The sequence below is a fragment of the Cibotium barometz genome, chromosome 10, assembly GCF_041138505.1.
Source record: "Cibotium barometz isolate CiBa-2024 chromosome 10, ASM4113850v1, whole genome shotgun sequence".
In the NCBI taxonomy this organism is placed as follows: domain Eukaryota; kingdom Viridiplantae; phylum Streptophyta; class Polypodiopsida; order Cyatheales; family Cibotiaceae; genus Cibotium; species Cibotium barometz.
The window spans coordinates 590865-611821 of record NC_141055.1 but is presented as its reverse complement, the minus strand read 5'-3'; the positions used below and the strand labels follow the sequence as shown (position 1 = coordinate 611821).

Sequence of the window (20957 nt, the reverse complement as noted above, 5' to 3'; positions counted from 1 at the left end):
TTTCTGTTTGTGTGAGTTGAAGTGTTCTTGGGTCTTGCTTGTTTTCCTGGAGCCAGATCAATGCTATTAACCTTTGATTTAAATTTAGAACGCAGCCTCTCTGGTATGGCATCATAGGGGGGTGGCACATAAGATAGACCAATATCTACATTATACTCTGCCTCCTCTTTGTACGTGGCGGGTCTGGCTGCATTAATTGAGACGGTGTTCCTGTTAAAGAACCTTGCAAATGCTGTGTCTGCCTTGGCCTTCATACCAGGTTGCCATGCAACTTGAACCAAGGCATCGGACCTGTCACTGGCAAGCTGAATTGGCTGCAGAACTGTGAAAGAGGCCTCAGTTGATCACCAATAGCAGAAGCCAACTTGACTCTCAATAGGAGGGCATGCTAGTTTGCAAGAGAGGGGTAGAGGAGAGAGAGAGATTGCACTCAAGTGGAGTACCACACACACTCATAATGGAGCGTTCACATGCACTCAAGGGAGTGCCGCCATAGCCAAGAGTTCGGAGCTCCAAAAAAAAGGGTAACTATATCATGTCAAAAAGGTCTAATAGCCACAAACCCTATGCCTTTTATAGTCCAAGGCCCCCATATGTCAAATGTGTAAATATCCCTAAGCCCAAAGTGCCTAGGCCCATACCCATGTGCATGTGTACCCTAAAATCTCTTCATCACAAACCATCCCCTCCTACAATGATTTCAAGGACGAAATCGAAGGTGATCATGCACACAACGTATACAAGAAGCGATACACAAAAGCCAAAAATCGATCCATGAGTCATATGACCACATAGAGCCACCGGGGTCCCAAAGAAAAAATGAAACACTCAAATGAAGATCCGCCCAACCCCACATGAGTCACGCAGCCGTTAGGATCAAATGGAAAAGATAGGAATGTACTGCTGAAGATGAAAATAAGCATACAATTGTTTGAGTCAAATGGAATCCCAGCTCGCATATTTCTCAAGACAATGGCTCTAAAATCCCTTGGATCAAATGGCCAATGTCCAGAACCATCGTCGGTGGCATAGTGGTTGAGTACTTTAGGTACGGTACGGGTAAAGTACGCATTGGGATGAGAACTTTAAGTACGTTCACTTATTTAAAATAATGTGTATATACAAAAAACACATTATAAATCATTCATAATTTAGCAACATTGGTACACAAAGATGCACAAAAAACAATTGAAATGCAAACATGTATGCTATATAAATGTCAAATGAGCTGCGCTGCATACAACACGAAGTCCTGCTGAAGCTGAAATCCTAGTACATACTACAAAGTATACAATATGGCCGGTTCTCACTCATCATCATCCAAGCTTGAAGATGAGGATGATGAGTAGTCCCCATTTGTGAGGAGAGTCCCATCAGAATCATATAGTGGCTCCCACTCCCCCGTGAGGAGATTCCCATCAGAATCATCTAGTGGCTCCCACTCCCCTGTGAGGAGATTCCCATCAGAATCATATAGTGGCTGGTACATCAGTACCCGATATCTCCTCAACAACGGTAGAGATCCCAGGTATCTCCTCTGGAAGACTTTGCATCTGGTGCTCTGGACCACCTCTACTGATCGCTCTGGCGGCTCTCCCTTTGGAATGTGCACCACGAGTATACACCATGGTGTCTCTAGAGATGGAAGGACGACTTTGTTGAGCTGAAGAAGTGAGGAAACTGGTCGTGAGAGCTCGAGACCAAGCTCGAGTGACTCGTCTATCAATGACCTCGAGCTATCTGCGAAGTTGTCTGTATATCTCCGCTGTGAAGTTGTTTGTATATCTCCTCTTGCACATCACGTACTATGTCACTCTCCTCGGCATGTTGCTGGCTGCGACGCTCGAACTCCTCAACATCAACCTATGGAGCATGTATTCACTAGTAGTTATTAGGACTAATCACTAAGCACTTTAAACTTACTATGAACTTTGAAGTGGATGTCATAATTTTTTTATATCTGTTTTGGTCTATCCATCTTCCGAAGATTCTGAACTAGTCGAAGGTTGGCTCTGCAAAACACCAACCTCTCTAGTTGCGTCGTGCTCAAGCGGTTTCAGATCTTCATGTGGATAAGAGAGTAGGAACTCCAGTTTCTCTCATAGGCTCCAGAGAAACAATCCTTAAATCCACGAAGATTTAAATATGTTGATATTAGTAACTTAGTAGTAAGTACTCAGTACTTAGTACTTACTTAAGTCTTACTTATAACAAATCTTAAAGTCTGGCACTTGTTCCCTACATTCCAAAGCCGAATTTTTTATCGATATGTATTTTGTATTATTACCTGGGATAATAGCCAAAGTGCAAGGGATTTTAGTTGAGGCTGATGGTATCCATGTGTCTCCCACCAATTAAGAGGCGTCTTACACACCTCTAGCAGGATAGAAACGCCGTGACTATAGAATTCTCCAAGGTTATTGGAGTATCCTATCATCTCTCGATCAATGTGTACCTGTTGCTTATCCGTAGTACATGACTCATGTACTGATCTCTCATGGATAGAAGTGCGGTGTCCGTGAAAAGATTTGCACTCTTGTAGAGAGGATGCAATAGTGCTGCCATACCATGAATTGGACGATGCATCCAATCCCATCTCCTCTCTACAAGGCGCATAATCTTATCCACCCTGTCAATGTCAACAACCATAAGTACATGTTACGAATAGTAATTTATGAACACTAAATATTAAATAGACATTGTAATTTACAATTCAATATTTAGTGTTCACCTGGCTCTGGAGATGAATGTGCATGTTGCAAGCTCTCTCTTCATCTTGTGGAAAAGATGATAGAGTATTCCCATGGTAGATCTCTCCATATCTGTTACACACAAGAGAATAAAGAGGGGTTTCAACACTATAGTGATGCTATGTGCTTCTATCCAGAACTCCTCATCTAGTACCTTTCTTTGGATGGCCCTCGTAACTTCATGATTTGCATTATGCATTTGCCTCCAAGGTGCATCAACCCCATTGATCGGCAAAGAGCATCTTGAACATCATACAAATGCTCCAAGACCAAATACATATAAGCGAATTTGGTCTTGGAAGGTTGTATGATATCTTTTGCACTATGGGAGCGAAAAATAACCAATGCCTGGTGCTTCTTTCTAAAGAAAGAAGCTATGCGTGTCACATCTTCGATAACGGGCTTCATCCAACTCAAGATCCTAATATCCTCCATAAGAAGATCCAAGGAGTGTGCAGTACAAGGAGTCCACACAATGCTTGGAAACTCCTCCTCAATTAGCTCACCCATCCTCTTGCAGTTAGAGGCATTGTCTGTTACCACTTGCATCACATTCTCTATCCCCACGTCCACAATAGCTTGACGAATGTGGTGGTAGATAAAATCAGCTGTGATTTGCTCCCATGTCTTGCCTGCATTAACTGAATACAAAAATAGGTGCCAAGACATGAAGAGACCAAGATATTTATTATGTGGCGCCGCCTCGTGTCACTTCAACCATCTGAAATAATGGTGCAACCAAACTTCTTCAACCTTCTTTGATAGGTTGGTGAGAAGTCTCAATTCTCTCCTTCTCTTCCTCCAACATGGTGGTCCTCATCTTGTTGTACTCTAAACCTGTCCACCCATCCACATTGCATACAGCTATAACAACAGTAATCATCCTCTTCCACTGGTCCGTGCATAGCACATTGAAAGAGATATTGCACTCAATGGGAGTGCGCTCTATCTCAATCTCTGCCCTACGTTGTCTCTCCTTGATCCATGACATGGAGTGCAAGGAGGAATCAATAATGCGTTGCCTAGAAGGCTGCTCAATAGGTGCAGAAGAAGCAGACACTTCCTCATCCTCATAAACCCTAGCCCTTTTCTTGCTAGGTGCTACATCTGTAGGCAAAGGATCCAACAACACATCGTCATCAACGATAGTGCTACAAATCTCTCTGCCATGTGGAAACTCCTTGGGGTTCTCCCTTATAACAGCATCAGCTATCTCCTGTGGAATACTTGGGTACCCACCAATTCCCTTGCCGCTCCATCTTTTGACATGTGGCGACATTAGTGGGGCTGAATTTCCGAAAATAGGGAGAATAAAAATTGGGGAAATTAAATAGAATTAGAGGGATTGAAATTGGGGATTAAATTAGGGATGTTCAAGGGGTTGATTTTTTTAAAATGAATCATGAAATTGACGGAATCTTTTTTAAAAATGGGTTTAAATTAGAGGGATTTAAATTGGGGATTAAATTAGGGATGTTCAAGGGGTTGAATTTTTTAAAATGAATCATGAAATTGACGGAATCTTTTTTAAAAATGGGTTTAAATTAGGGGGATTTAAATTGGGGATTAAATTAGGGGTGTTCAAGGGGCTGAATTTTTGAAATTGAATCATGAAATTGAGGAAAATTGTAAAAAAACTTGGGTTTAATTTAGGGGGATTTAAATTGGGGATAACTAGTTTAATTAAGGGTATTAAAATTAATTTAATTAAGGATGGAATTAGTTTAATTAAAGGTTAAGAGAGAGAGAGAGAGAGAGAGAGAGAGAGAGAGAGAGAGAGAGAGAGAGAAAGATTTTATTAACGTCTTCCAAAAGACCGAACTTGGCCTATGAGACAAATCAGTGTACCTGTGTGGGCTATCCTCTGTCATCCCAACAAAATGAAAAAGTACTGAACTAAAAAGCTGAATCTGGGTGTGCAATAAGTACAATGAGTGCGGGAGGGGTTGGAGCTCTACTACTAGGCGAATGCAAAGCTATATGCATGGAGTATACAATCATGATATGCAACCTAGCTAGCTCCATCCTGTACCATACTTGGGGTATAAAATGGTATACATCAATGAAGGGGGTGTCCACAGCTCCCTGAAGAACATGCCTCGGTCTGCTCTGAAGTGAGCCAGTCGCTCTGCACCCTCTCTGTGAAACTGAGCTTTGATCTCTGTCATCTCTCTCTAGTATAGGCGTGGTGTCCGAAAGCCAGGTGTCCTCTGTCTCCTGTGGGCTCTGAGTGTCTCTGCTCTCTAATTCCCTACTGTGTAGGGGCTGGGAGTGGGATGGATCTCTGAAAAAATGTAGTAATCTGTGTCTGTCGTCCCCCCAGAGAGAGAGAGAGAGAGAGAGAGAGAGAGAGAGAGAGAGAGAGAGAAGAAATGTGTGTGTGTGTGTGTGTGTCATGTGAGAGAGAGAGAGAGAGACGGGAGAGAGGAGAGGGGGGAGAGGGGGGAGAGAGAGAGGAAGAAAGAAAGATGTATTAAGCGTCTACTAAAGACCCAATGGGCCTATGAGACCAAAGTGATACAATAATGTCCATGGCATATCTCATCATGGAATGGAAAATTAAACAGAAAGAAAAAATAAACATAGCTATCTCACTGGGGTGATACAAAACTGTCCATGTAAACTCATCATGGAATACTAAGAAATGTGTGTGTGTGTGTGTGATGTGAGAGAGAGAGAGAGAGACGGGAGAGAGGAGAGGGGGGAGAGGGGGGAGAGAGAGAGGAAGAAAGAAAGATGTATTAAGCGTCTACTAAAGACCCAATGGGCCTATGAGACCAAAGTGATACAATAATGTCCATGGCATATCTCATCATGGAATGGAAATTAAAACAGAAAGAAAAAATAAACATATCTCATTGGGGTGATACAAAACTGTCCATGGAAACTCATCATGGAATACTAAGAACACAGAAACATGAGAGCAACATCAACTCCGAGTAGATGGTATACCACTCTCCAAAATATCAAGCATGGGGTCTCCCTCAGCTATGTCACGTGGAAAGGTAGCTTGATGGCGGTGGAGCAGGTCCTGGATTTGGAGCTGATGAGGTGGTGGCCGACGGGGGGACCGAGGGTGTTGGGCACGCTGGAGTGTAGAGGCTTGGTCCAAGGTAACTACTCTCGGGCGAGGTGGTCTAGAGCAGCTCGTGGAGGGTCCACAAGATCCACTATGTCGGTGTCCTCCACCTCCTGGGTCCGGAAGAAACTGGTGATGGTTGGCTGGCGAGGGAGGGGGCGGGGTGGCTGGGGCCGAAGCTCTCTCAAGAAGGTGTCCCTGTGTTTGCGGAGCTCAAGCAGGAAGAGGCCTTGGCAACGCTGGTCCTGGAAGTCAATGATCTTGGAGAGTGGACCAAATCCCTCATGAAATAGACAGTGAAACCTCCCGCGGATCTCATAGTATACTGGGCAGCGGCATATGTAATGCTCCTCCGTCTCAATTTATCATGATTTACCCAATCCGTACCTCATGCTTAAGACGGGAGCGTGTGGCCCAGGCATTCATCATCATACCAACAGTTCTGGGGCATGGAACCGCAAGGTGGCTTGGCGGTAGACCGCCGCATGCAGATGAAAGAAGCGGTGGTGGATGTGTGGAGTATGGTGGTGAGTTGTGATGTGAGGGTGGGTAGGGGGATAGTAGGTTCCACATTCTGGAGTTCGCAGTAGATGTGGTTGGAGTAAACAAGGTCACCTGAGTGTAATGTGAGATGGGGGGTGGTGGTGGAGGGACAGGTGGTGTGCAGGTAAGAGTGAAAGAGAGGTAGGTATGGTCAGCTTCAAAAGGGGGTGGCGGGATGGCGAAGTCAGGGAGAAGGTGTGCCAAAGCCGGAGATCCCATAAGGTAGTCCACGGTGCTAGTACCTCTTGAGTGAGGGAAGGAGGTGAGGGCACCGGAGGAGGGCCATTGGGACATCCTGTTATAGATAACGAGACCATGTGCAGCTCCCAGCTCTAAGAAATATCTCCCATACACTGTGATCTCCTCACGGTCCTGTGATGATCGCTGCAGCCCTGTGTCAGTGATGTCCAGCTCTTGTAGTCTGATAGGGTCGTCTAAATCGAGTAGTGGGACCTGCTGACTTCCCGTCTTAGCGTTGAAATCCGTGAGTAGGAGGACTTCCCCCTAGCTGTGCGAACTCCATGATATCCCCATATAATGGTAAGTACGGGGATTGGCCATGCTGTGTGCCGTAAGGGGAGTGGCATGGTGCAAAGAGAGAGAGCTCGAGCTCAGAGCCATGGCTGCACCTTGGGGCATGGTGTCTGACAGCAGGCTGCAGCCGGTACGGGTACGACAGTAGCAACCGCCAGCCAATAGTACGGTGCAGGTATGGGATACGCGATGACAGCACAAAAAACGAGGCGAAGAGAAAAAAAAAAGGGTACAGAACACTACCGCATGCAAAAGTGACCCATTTGGACAAAAAAAATGGTCCACGTCACCTGATCGGTACGTCGTACGAAACGTACGGATCCGTACTGTACGGACTGTACGAATCCATACCAGTATGGAATGCAAGTAAGGTCGGTGGCGAGGCTAATCATGTATCCTCTTGGATCAAATGGATAACAAAGGTATACGTCATCCATACATACACCCGGATCAAAGGGAAAGCATATCTGTCCATCCTTCCATAGATCCAATGAACATTTGTCATGGCGTCATAGTAGCAGGGGAACGCCGTTTCCACCCCTTGGGAACGGTGGAACGCGTTCCCCCAAGGCTGAGATGCCTAAACCGGGTGGAACGTGCATGGGGGAACGATTTGGCATGGGAACGGCCAGGGGAACGTGGGGGAACGTGGGGGAACGGTTTCATGGAACGTTTGGCTGCCGTTCCCCCTTTGGGGAACGTTTTTTATGTTTGGCCAAGAAAGAAAAAGAGAAAAAGTGTACTTGTTGTTGCGAGCCGCCTGTGGATATCCTTGAAAGACGTACCCTATTGTCGCCTGCCCGCATACTTCCTAGGCCTGTGCGGCGTGCGTACTTGACAGCTCTGAGTCATGAGTGGGCTCCTCTCTCGAGTCTCTTTAGACTTTGACTCCTACTTTCCAAGGCAAGGCAGCAAGGCTACTTACTTTTCCCTCTCTCTCTCTCTCTCTCTCTCTCGTTCCCCCTTACCGTTCCCCCTCGTTCTCGTTCCCCTTGTGGCCCGTTCCCGTTCCCCTGATGGGGCTTTCGTTCCGTTCCCGTTCCCGTTCTGTTGCTACTATGCATGGCGTATCATGCACAATACATCCCAAATGTAAAATGACACATCCGAAAGCGAATGCCCCGGCTCCATATACCATAGAATCATGTCGGCATCCACAAAATCCAAAGACACATGCCTCATAGCTTAACATCCATACGGGCATACGTGTCATCCTCAAAATCACATGCTCGGTGCTAATACAAATCTCATCCTAATCATGAGTAGCATGTGTAATGTATACATAAGAATCTCCACCACAAAGCAGAGTATGCATCCTCACAGTAAACATCCTCATCATCAAGGCTACCATCATTTGCATCATCATAGACATCCTCATCATCACGATGAATGATAGTACAATAGTTGCCAAGTATACTCTCCTTAGGTTGATCAACCTCAATATCATTCTCCATAGAACGACCATGGTATCCATCAACCCCCCAAGTAATTGGAAAGTCGCCATACACAATAGGTGTGTATAAGGCATCATCATGAGCATGAACCTTATCCAACACAATGTGAACACATGAATCATGTGCATAAGTTCCCCTTGTAAGACCAAGATCCATGTCACAACCATGATCAACATGTGTACCCTCCACATATGCATGATCACCAACACATGTATAACCACCTTCGTCATGAAGAAGTTCTCCTTCGTATGCATCATGATCCACATCCTCTATGCCCCATAAGTAAACAATGGCCAATCATATGTCTTCAAATCTGAACTCGAGAATAAGTCATACAATACATTCTCACAAACTTTCCAAGTGCCACCCAATTCATGATCATTCGATGCATCATCACATGTGTCACCCACAAATGAGTTATCATCTGATGACCTCACCTCCTCAATGATCATGTCCTCATGATCTTGTGGCATCATATCATAGGCTGAAAATGCATTAGTGGAAGCATCCATGGCTGCTGTCCCAACACATACATTTTCCACTTCCAAATGCATTGACTTATGCCTCTCTAGTTTCTTGTTTTTCCTTGATATAACCAGCATAAAAGAACCCCTATCTTCAAGCTTTTGAATCCCCGGTTGATCAGCCAAAGACCACATCTTTCTCCAAGCTGCCCACCTTGTAGCTCTTCATGAAATTGCAGGAGTGGATGATCTCCACCGATCCGTGGAAATTTCTAAATTCATAGCTATGCAAGGTAGGATCAAAACGTACGTACGGATCCAATCCGTACCGTACAGGGATCCGTACGTTTTTTTTTTTTTTGGGTGGGTTTCGTCTGCGATAAACGTTTTTTTTTTTTTTTGGTTTTCGCCTGCGATAGAGTGTGGACTCCGTACGGCGTACACCTTCCGGTAAGGGCCTCCACAGTCGCTCTCTCTCTCTCCCTCTCTCTCTCTCTCTCTCTCTCTCTCTCCGCTACTATCACCGCCGCCTTCCCTTCCCTTCGCTTCGCCTCCTTCCCGGCTCCTCGCCATGTTCGCCCATATAGCTTGGGCGTGAAGCTTGGACATGAACATGGAACTTGGACTTAGATCTTCACTTGGATTTGGATTTGGACTTGGACTTGGACTGGGACCTGGATCTGGACTTGGACTTGGACTTGGACTAGGATTTGGATTTGGATTCATTGGATTCGGATTGGATATTAGATTTGGTACTAGCCCAGTGAGAGATACTTGTGGGTCATCCCCGTAGTGTGCTTGGCATCAGAGGTCTCGTGCCTCGACATCGACATCAACTTGGATATCCTACATCCGCATATCTGTTTGTTTTGTATTCATTGATTGTATTGATCCTGGCCTCCGTGCCCGTGGATTATTCCTAAATAAATTCCTGAAAGGGAGTGGGGCTTGTTCCCCACTCAATGTGGTGTACTGTGCAAGATCCCTGTTCCCTTATCTCTCTCCCCTCTCTCTATATCTCTATCTCTTGGACACGTGGTTGAGTTTGTCACGGCAAACCCCGCTGGGCTTACATAAACTGCATCCTAGAACAAGCTTGATGCAAAACGCATACAAGAAGAGAGAGATAGCTGAGTTTCAATACATTCATACAGTACAAAAAGGATGTACAACTTGGTTAGCCTTTGGCTACCCTTCAAAAGGCGGAAAATCACCTACCTAATCCTAGTCGAAGACCACATTCCCCAAGAGGAATGAGATGATCATCTGGGAGGCAATCGCGTGCTTTTATAGGCTTTGGAGGCACTTTGGACTGGCCGACCTGCTCTATCGGGTAGGTCCTGGACACAACAATTCACCTTGCTGCAGTCGACACAAGATCCCCTCTCCAGCTCCTGGACGACAGCCTCTTGGTCCATCCAAAAGTCTTCCCTGCCAAAACTAGCTGCAATAGTTTTTGAATTTGGTTCTAAATATGATCTTTATGTGTTTCCCCTTCAGGGATTAGCATGTACATGTCATGCACATGACATCCCCCTTGATGATGGGATTCCAACTTCTAACCCTATCATCATCCCCTTGTCTCCTCATGGACTCCCAAACCTCCTTTTCACTGAAAACCCTAACCGGTCTCCAAATCTGATGAAGATCTGTGCATCTGTTTCACTCTGTCACCTAGCCCTTCATGCTCTATCCTTGAACACTTTCTTTGGTCTTCTTTTCCTGAGTATTGAGTCCGGCACTCTCACTCCACCCCTTGGAGGATCATCCTCCCTTGGAACCGTTTCCTGAAAGCCTTTCTTGGTGTGCCCCAAGCCGCATCCGACGCACAGGACTGCCATTCCCCTTGGTTCTCGTGCAACACCAAAGAGAGAGAGCTGCATGTCAGTATATTCATAGAGTATAAAAAGGTACTACAATTTGACTAGCCATAGGCTGCCCCTTCAAAAGGTAATCTTGGACTCCAAAATCCCCTAGTCTAAGACCCATACTGAATAAATATAATGAATCTTGGCTGAGCCTATTTTAGGCTGTGGGATTCCACTGTAGTTGCTGTCGGCCAGCAGAAAATACACATAATAATTTTCGTACTGCCGACCAGTCCAATAAGCCCTTCAATGCCCCTATCGGCCAGATCCTGCCTCCTCAGAATGCTCTTCTTGGGATTCCCCCGTGCCCTGCTATGCCCTAGCTACTCTGTTTATCTGCTGCCTATCAGAAATTAGCAAAGAGATTAGCATGTACATGCCATGCACATGACAGGGAATCACAGCCAGCTCGTTGAGGCTGGAGCTTTTTCAGCAGGGATGTGTCTAGCTGAGTCACAAGGGCAGACAACTGTTCATGAAGACCACTAGCAACCAAGGCACGCAACTCCATAGCTCCAGTACACTACATCAAAACTAAAAGAAATACAAGGGGAAGATAGAGTGCAAAAGACGACTTCTTCCCACAAAGCTCCAACCATCTCCTGATGACCAAGAAATAGAATCTTTCCCTCAAAAAAAAAACTTTGAATACCCCAGGTGAAAATTCCGTGGCATGTAGTCTTTTTCTTTTAATCATATACACAGAATAGATTTTTCTGCCAAGAAACAATAATTTGTACCGATTATAATATAGGGTGCCACCAGTTGGCATATTAGTGAGCACCTGTAACTACGGGATGCCAGAAGTTAGGATGTTCTTTCACTTTCATTTCATCCTCATGGCTCTTGGTGAGAAATTTAAGTGCCGCAATCGTGGGCTCACAAAGGTTGGAATGCCAAATGTGTTTAAAGGAAACTGGGATTGTGGCTGTCCGCTAGACATAGGCGGTAGAACAAGGGTAGAGAAATGTGCCGAATCACTACGAACTGAACCACTGCTGCGAAAGGATACTCAGGTGGAAACTGTGAAGCTTCAGATAGAGGCATGAAGCCACTGCTGCAAAATGCTGCCAAAAGCTCACTGGGATTCTAATTTTATATGCCAGCCAGAGCAGCATCAACCTCTGCCATTTGCCCAAGGTGTTGAGGATGAGAGATTCTAAAATCTGTTGCTGCTCCTCACAGTGTTGAGGTTGTGGAGGGCCAGAACTTGCTCAGGTTGAAGCACCCCTTTGCAACTGTTGCAATGAGTGCAAGAACTCAGTTGGAAGCGGAAGAACTGGCGTTGTGTGTGATAACTCACGCAGAGAAGCCTAATCCAAAGATGGGTTTGCTGCTTGTATTGATTCTGCCTTAGCAGCCTGAAATGAATGTGATGGTTGCTATGTAGGCAATTGCACAACTGACTGCTGTAGAGGGGCATGCATCGATAAATGTTGCTCAGGTGGCTGAGCTCTGTTTAGATAATGTGTGAGGGGTTCTATGACAGCCATATGTGTTAAAATGGGAGCTCTACAAAGAGGCTATGGCAAGCACATGGCATCTTGAGGCATTCAAATGGGGGTAAGTTAGTTCTCTTGCAAATTTTTGGCTTCAATGGATAGTGCAAACTGTCACCAATTGGCTGACCATTTGGTCCATCTCCAGATTTGTGTCTCGTTCACTTGAGTGCAGACCGGTGTCTCATGTGCAGGGGCCAGTATTTTTGCATAACATGGACGGGAGCCAGACTGGTGCCACCCGTGTGTTAGCAAGATGGTGTCGTATGGACGGGAGCCAGATTGGTGCCACCCGTGTATGACCTGGACTGTGTTCTATCCATGGGATTGTCACGCCATGGAAGAGCCAGATTGGTGCCACCCGTGTATGACCTGGACTGTGTTCTATCCATGGGATTGTCACGCCATGGAAGAGCCAGTATTTGTGCCGTGTCTTGCCTATGGGACTGTCACTCCATAGGGAGGCTCGTGCCTGGATCTGTGTCTTACCTATGGGACTGTCACTCCATAGGAAGACCAGGATTTATGTTTCTCTGTCATGCCATCATTGTGCCCGACAGATGTTTTGTACTTGTTCCATGAACGGGAGATATGCCCATGATACTATTTGCACATGCATTCATGTTTTGCATGTTTGGAACTGTTTTCGCATGACTTGTATTCTTGTGTTTGCCTGTTTGACGTGCCACTTACTGAGCGGGGACGCCTGCCCCAGTGAGTCGTAAAGTTTGCTCCATCTTCTGACGAGTTTTGTTGCGTGTGAACAGGTGGTAAGTGTATTGCACTTGTTTGTTTAATAGCTTTTTTTCTAACCTTTATTTTTATAAGGTTGTAAGTTCACATTCATTTAAGAGTGGGCACCCACGTATGGGCCAAGGTGGGGAGGGAAACCCCACTCTTAACCCTTTATGTGTGGGGGTGGGTGCATGGCCACCTACCCACACCCCACCTTGAAACTGGCTGCCCCCATGCAAGCTAGGGGAGCCGGCCAGCTGTGGTCGTGTGCTCTCTCTCCAACACCTACAAAAGAGCGACCACCTCACCCGCTTGGAGAACACAGGAGGCGATCATCTCTTCCCTGTTTGCTCTCAGGTGGCTGCACCTCCACTCTGCAGGGTGCTGCGCCTCTCCTCTCCAGACAGCTGCACTTTCTACACACAGGCGGCTGCGTGGGGCTACATTGCCCTTCCACAGGCTGTACGGGTGGCTGCGCTTCCTCTCCATCAGGCGGCTGTGCTTTCCATAGTAGGTTGCGCTCCCCTCCCCTCCATAGGCGGCTGTAGCCAGGTTTCGTCTCCACTCTCTAGGCGGCTGCGCCTCCCTTAGGTAGTTGCGCCTCCCTTAGGCAGCTGCGCGCTCACTCCAGCAGACGGCTGCAGCCAGGTTTCCTCTCCACTCTCTAGCAGGCGGCTGCGCCTCCCTCAGACGGCGGCTGCACGCTCCTTCCATAGCCGGCTGTGCTCTCCACAGCAGGCTGCGTTTCTCTTTACACATGCGGCTGCCCACTTTGCTGGTGGTTGCGCTCCTCTCCACAGGCGGCTGCTTTCTCTACACAGGCGGCTGCTTCCTCTTCAGGCGGCTACGCCCTATTCCACAGGCGGCTGCGCCCCCAGACCTCCACAGGTGGCTACGCCCAGGCCTCCTCCCCATTCAACAGGCGGCTGCGCTCAGATCTCCAGACGGCTGCAGTTAGACGCCTCGGGTATTTGTCTTCCATTAGTGAACTACAAGTAAGTGGATTGAGATTTAAGTAAAGGATTTTGAAGTAAATCTAATACGGGATACTCTCTACCGCTAACACCTGTTTGGTGCCGGGTAGTCCAAGCTTCTGGAGAACCACGGTCCATGGGTGCCGAGATTGGGAGAGCCAGGCGTTAGTACGGGAGCGCCTATTTGTGCGTGGTCCTGGAACACCAGTGGGGCGCTCTCCGCGGATTTCAGTGAAGGCACAGGACCGTAGAGACTTGACCACTCAAGTGGGTCGCTCTCCTTCGAACGTCTACTTCGAGTCTCTTGTTTGGTACTGTATTCATCTCAGTTGTACATGGACATAATCTGGTTCTTTGAACCCATGGAGCATTGTATCTTTTGAATACTCCCAATAATATATCATATATTGAGGGGGGGGTCGGCCCGTTCCGGCCCCGGTGCTGGTGTCCATTGATCAACATTTCATTTCATTTCAATTTTCAGTTGTTATTAAGTTGTCCATTCAAATTGTGATATTTAAGTTGTGCTACTATGCGTGTGAGAGTCTATTCCCACTTGACGGGATCGGTTTCATTGGTATCAGAGCACGGTTATTTCCCTCTTTTTAGTGGGGAAACGAACCACCCCGCTTCTAGCACACTTAACACAATGGACAACCAAGGCAACCCTTTGGAAGCGCCCAATTCGAGGGGCCCATCAAGTGCCTCGCGTGGTTCTGATGCTTTAGAAGGAAGGCACCAGTCCCTTGAGAGGGTAAATGATAGTGATTCAAGGGTACAACTGGCTCGAGGAAAGAGAGTCATATAAGAAGAAGAGCCTGATGCTGAATTGGAGCATATGAGAAAGCTTTTGTAGGCACAAGCGCAAGAGCTGAAATTTTTGCATGAAGATCCCCATGCGCAAAGCGCCATTGAAGCAAGGAAAGCCGATGCAATGGTAGATGTGGCTTTTGAGTCCATGGCACGGGAAGTGGGCAAGAAGCCAAGGGAGTTGGCACTTTCCTACCTCCTCCGCAAAGGTGACATCAAAGAGGGGGAAGATGGAGAGCTGAAATTCAGATATCCACCTCGCTTGAAGCATGGAGATCCCGCATCTCAAAGGTTGAGGTCATTTATGCAAAGGGAAGAGGTGAGAGTCACCTCTCGTCATGCATCTTCTCCACAAGGCACAAAGGCTGACAGGTATATGTATGCTAGTGCTCATGGAGGGCATGATGGTCACATGCATTCAAGACATGTATCCCATGGAAGGGGTGACAGGTCTGCCACTAGAAGAGCCTTGCCTACTGAATTGTCTCATGGAGAGACATTGCCTTATGCAGGGAAGTCACATGCATCTGATTCTCAAGTTCGTGGAGCACATGCCACCGTGCTTCATGAAACTTCCATGATGGCCCATGGAGCCCATGCAGATAAGGCTGCCCCGTTGGATAAGGGAAAAAGAAAAAGAGAGGACCTTGAGCCTCATGCCAGAAAGCTCAAGGAATTTAAAGCAGGTGACAAGTCCGTAAAGTTTGATGTTTTTCATGGAGAGCATGATGCTTCCAAAGTGTTAGCCTTTGTGGCACAGTTTGACATTGCTTTTAGCAATGCTTCACGTGGTAAAGCATGTGCATGGTTTTGAAGGCACCAAGATTGTGGGACAACATGATGGTAATATGCAAAGGCGAATAATTAAGGATGCAAACAAGCGCAAGGAAGCAAGAATGGCTTTGATATATGAAGTTGTGCATCCTAACTTACCGAGACCTGTGAAGATTGAAGACTTCATTGCATATATGGTCACTAGTCAACTGGGAAACTTGGTTTGATGGTAGGGTGTCATTTGAGTAAGCTAAGTTTGCATTCAATGAAGAAGAAGTCAATTGTTGGAGTCTCGTGTATTGGATGTGGAATTGGGAAGCATACTTCCATGTCTTTCCATGTATTGAGCAAGAACATGTTGAGATGGTGACTTCTCACTTCTATGGAAAAGCCAAGATTTGGTGGTTGTAAGTGATGCATGACTTTGAGTGGTGGTGTTGGGCGAAGCTAGCTTATGAAGTTGTGCATAACTTTGTGGCTGCTCGAGAGCAAAGGCGCTTTAGAGAGAGGTGCATGTCACTTCTACATGATGATTCCCTCTCTAACTATACAAAGGAGTATTGGTCCTGTAGCCACTTTTGCCTTACATGATTCCAAAGTGTCTTGCATTTCTGTGATATCTTTTTCACGGTCAGCCATACATGTCTTCAAGGTGCCTTCATACGATGCAATTGTTGTGCCAATCTCCCGGATCATGTCATCCTTCCATTTATGCATCTCTTTTTTCATTTCCGTGTGCATCAAGGCTTGGGTTAATTCCATCTCAACTCATACTTGGGCTTGCATTTCTCCCTTCAATTGGGCATATATCTCTTCCTTCAGCGTTTCGTATATCACTTTCCTTTGGGCATGCATCTGGTCAGTCTATTCCTTTTCAAGCTCCTGTCGCCTGGTGCTCATCTCTGTCCTTATGTGCTGCTGTATCTCCTCATAGAGTGCCTCATCTCGTCGGGCCATCTTCGCAAGCCTTCGTGAGCCAGGGGACATGATCTCTTCCCTTGGTCTTTTGCGGTAGGCATTTGGTGCCTTCGTGGGGGTGTGAAAGATTGTTTCACCATCCTGTTCTCCCTCCTGGGATTGAGACATGTTTACCCCTAGTTACTACCTTGGGGGCCTGAGCAAGGGTAGTTGCAAACTCCTACGCACAGAGCAAACACGGGCGCCACACAACAGATAGGCGACCGCCTAAGGATAGAGCAGGCATAGGCGCACAGGTGGGCAGCACAGACAGAGTAGCCAGAGGCGCACAGAGCAGGCAGCGCAGGTGGGCAGCGTAGACAGAGGCATGCAGGCTACATGTTGAAGCGCAGGTGGGCAGGTGGGCAGTGTAGAGAGAAAGAGAGTCCTTGGCCTTCGTTCAGTCTGCTGAGACAGAGCCAATCCCAACGCTTCGTTTCACTCCATGTGAGATAGCAAAAGAGAGAGATGATGGCTTCGTTCAGTCCTTCGCTTCAGTCCACCGGTTGAGAGAGAAATGAAATGATATATTAACGTCCTCAAAAGGCCAAAATGACCTATGAGACCAAAAAGGTTACAACAATTGGTGGATCTGATACAATGTCTGTGTAAGAAAAGCTAAAACAACTAAACAGCTAACTGAAACTGAAACAACAACTATGAGAGAGAGAGAGAGAGAGAGAGAGAGAGAGAGAGAGAGAGAGAGATTTCTAGCAGGCACCTACTTGCTGCAAGAATACACAATAGCAGAAGTTGGATCAACACAATACAAAGCACTGAATTGCAAAAAGAAGTGGAAAGTAAACAATATTACTGCTTGCAAACTTGATTACTTTGATGGCGATCTAGACGACTCTGGAGTCTGGACGGAGGGTCAGAAATAGGGTTCACAAGGCTCAAGGGGGCATTTGTGGGAAGTTTCCATGCAATGCAAACTGAGATGCAGATACATTTTTTTGTGTACAGGATGGGCTTTAATAGATGAGGCCCCAAAAAACATTAAAAATAGAAAGGCATGGAAAAAAACTGGTGTGAAACGTTTGAAACATTTTCGGAATGTTTCTTACATTTCAAAACATATGAAACACGTTTCATTGCTAGTATGGTTTGGCAGTGTGCTCACTTTATCTGGCTTTGTCTCTTATCTGATGAGTCTCTTGTTGTACTTTCGTGATGTGCACCAAATATTTGGCATTTGTTTTTGTTTACTTTTTGAAGTGTTTGATTTTGTCTTCCAATATTTACTGGGCATTCCAGTACAATGTCTCCGATTCTGTATTTTTGTCAAGGCAAGTGCATTGTTGATTTTGACAGGCTGGTTTCGTAGAGATTAGAGAAGAATTTGTGGAGTCATCATTCTTAGGATCAGCACTGAACTTGGGAGCGGGTCCCTCAAAAGCTCCAGGCAAGCCTTAGCACAGTTTTGAAAAGAATGAAATGATTGATAGGTTCTACATATTTCCAGGTCAATGGATGTATGCATGAGTTGATAGTTTTTGTTTGCTTTATTTGCATCAGAGAACCATGTGGAAAGATCAGTCCCAATGTTCAAAGAGGGATCTACTGAGCCAAGTATGACAGGATTAAAAAATGAAGACAAGGAGCATGAACTCCTAATGGCACGCCTGGATGAACTTGAAGCTGCTGAAGCTGCTGCAGAGATGGATCTGAGAGATGAGGATAACAGCCCAAGGTGGGGTGTGGATACTACAGAGTTGCCGCTTCCACACAGTCAAAACCAGTTTGTAACAAATATCAGGAGCGAAACCGATGAGGATAAGGGAGGAGTAAGAAAGGAAGCTGTGAGTGCAGAAGAGCTGGCTCCAAGGGCCCAAGAAACAGATAAAGGTCAAGTAGAATGGTTGGGGATCTCTCGTAAAGGCATCTCAGATGGGTGTCCGTGTTTGCGGAGTCCAGGTGACTTACTAAAGGTCGAGATCTTGCTCTATGGAAGATATTTCTACCCAATAGTCTCTGTAGTCCTTCCTGTGGACCTTTTTGACAAGAAGGTTTTGTGTGCAGTTTGAAGAGTGGAGAAGGTGCAATTTACAGGAAGGTACACTGTTTTTTCATTTCAGGCTTTCTCCCATCAAATGCATGAATCAAGAAGAATGGGAAAGAGAGCTTATATCCGCTCGACCTAATTTGGGTATTTTGCCAGCAGGGAGTGTAAATCGGACAACAGAGGTGGGGAGAGAGAGTAATTTGCTACCTCCCGAGAGACGGGAGGCTCAACAGTCCGTGGCGAAAGCAAGGCCATCGAATAAAGTGGTGCCCACATCACAAACTGGCTTGCCAAAGAGCACAGAAATCTTGAGAGCCAAAAAGGTTTGTCCTCGTACAAGTCCCTCTTTTCCCAAAGAATGTGGTCATTAGTAAATGATGATTACCACTGGCTGCGGTCTTGCAGGCCTTCACTGGTACCGTGTTGGAGCGAAGTGGACCGAGTCTTCCTATGGAGCTTCCTCAGGTTGGTTTACTAATAGCTAATTAGAGATTAGCCTCCTCAACTACTTGTTCAAGGCTTATTTCGTGGTATCAATGGGTTATTTTCATGCTATTGACAGGACCCAAAGCAAATGCAGAAACGGCCCACTTCAAAATTCAAGATGAGGCAAACAGACAAGTGAAATGGCCCTTCAAGGGGTTCTTCTGTTTCAGGACTGTGCAGTGAACAGTACAAGACCACCCTGGTACTTAGCTTGTGTTGATAATATCGATGGCATGATTGTGTGCATGCACCGAAGGGAAAGTGACCTTATATGCCGTAGGCTGGACTTGATCCACTATTGTGGATCCAAAAATGTGATCAAAAGTGCAGGTGCTATCAAAATCTTGAGTTCCTTGGTGTACTTCAGCACTCATATCGAGGCCTTTGAATGGATCTTCTTAGGCTTGTTATAGAATCTATTGAGAACACCAGCTGGGTAAATGAGGCTCCCGGTGGGCCTTCTTTATAGCAGTTCATCCATCACCAGAGGGGTGTCTTCTAAAGACACCTTTAAGTTGGCCTACATCAATATATCTGCTGCTTTGCACTCAGCCGTATTGAAAGTGATTTCCATCATTACTTTTTGGCTTCCTTGAATCTTTGAAAAATGTGCTTTGCACTCAGTCGTGTTGAAAGTGATTTCCATCATTGCTTTTTGGCTCTGCCAATCTTCCTTTGAAGAATGTACATGAGGCAAAGGCCTATCACTGACTCCATCTTGAGTCTTTGTTGGGCATTTTGAAATTATTTCTTCATTGCTAAAAGAAAAACTGGGTTTTTTGTTTGGACTAGTTCTAATCCTGGAACTTTTAAGGGAGGAACTGAAGAACAAATCAAGGCAAAGGAAAGAACCAAGAAGAAAATTCATGGAGGAGGAGACGAAGTTCAAAGGGTAGCAAAAACTAAATCAACACTCTGATATGAAGTAGCTAGAGCTCCCATGCCCTCGTACCCCTTGCCCTGTGTGTGTGTGTGCCCGCCCCGCCCTGCCCTGCCCTGCCCCTTCCATCGTGGGGGGCGTCTATCCCTGGCGATCTCTCTTTTTTCTTTTTCACCACCCTTCAACCTCCGCTCCCACCTTTTCTCCTTCCTGCACCGCTGCTTCCGGGCCTCCCCTCAACACAAAACCAAAACCCCCCCACCTCTTCCATCCTCCACTTTGCTTCCCTCTTCCACAGCAACCCTCACACCCGCGTGTGCCTTCTCCATGTATTCTCCACTTCCCTTGCCCTGCTCTTCTCCCATTGTGCAGGGCATCCATTGTCACCAGCCTAGGCATTGGTTTGGTGGACTTCAAAACGTTTAAATTTTTGGAAAGTACAAGCTTTGGGAATGGGTGATTATCTTGGAATACAAAGGACCACACTCCTAAAATTTACGAGAGTTGCTATTTTTGGCCCGACTCTGATGGAAATTATGTTTGTCATTACATCTAGAATTGAGCACATACCAAGAGTTACCAATGTAGCATTACATGGTAGTGATGTGTGTGAACACACTTGGGACCGCCGGGGCACTTTTTCCCTCACTAGGAGGTTTTTTTCCCGTGTGTATGTACACCCTTTTATCTACTCATTTTGGGGTGTGTACATTGCAATTATGACCCTTTTGTTCATGATGTATGCATGTCAGTGGTGGCAGAATCAGATGCTTGGTACTTTGACAGCGGTGCTAGTAAGCACATTACTTCACAAAAAAATTTATTCTTATCTCTGGAATCTGTCCCAAGTGCAGGAACCGTTATATGTGCAAATGGTTCTTTATATCTTGTCAAAGGAGTTGGTAGAGTTGTGCTCATTGCTGCAAATGGGGGATGCATTTACTCTTTTTAAAGTTTTATATGTGCCAGGCATTAAGAAGAACTTGCTGTCAGTTAGAGCCTTAGCCTTCTCAGGCTTGATGGTGAAATTTGTGGATGACAGATGTACAGTTTAAGATAGAAATGATAGTTATTCTATCATTACCTTAGGTACCTTGTTTCATGGGCTATACAAGATGGATGTATTTGAGAAGTTGCAGCACGAT

General features: G+C 46.0%; 1 protein-coding gene across 2 annotated transcripts in view; it reads left to right on the top strand.

Annotated features, from left to right (window-relative positions):
• LOC147634420 (Prefoldin chaperone subunit family protein) overlaps window positions 1-19495 on the top strand; it is a 48436-nt gene extending 28941 nt beyond the window's left edge. The window contains exons 4-9 of one of the 2 annotated variants that reach the window (XM_086803490.1): window positions 17756-17846; window positions 17960-18372; window positions 18464-18497; window positions 18606-18769; window positions 18852-18911; window positions 19009-19495. In XM_086803490.1, the coding sequence (XP_086659616.1) occupies window positions 17756-17846; window positions 17960-18372; window positions 18464-18497; window positions 18606-18769; window positions 18852-18911; window positions 19009-19071 (825 nt within the window). In that variant the 3' untranslated portion in view covers window positions 19072-19495. Of the gene's footprint in view, window positions 1-17755; window positions 17847-17959; window positions 18373-18463; window positions 18498-18602; window positions 18770-18851; window positions 18912-19008 lie in introns of both variants that reach the window. The other variant, XM_086803489.1, reaches the window with a different exon arrangement.
• The last annotated feature ends 1462 nt before the right edge of the window (window positions 19496-20957 follow it).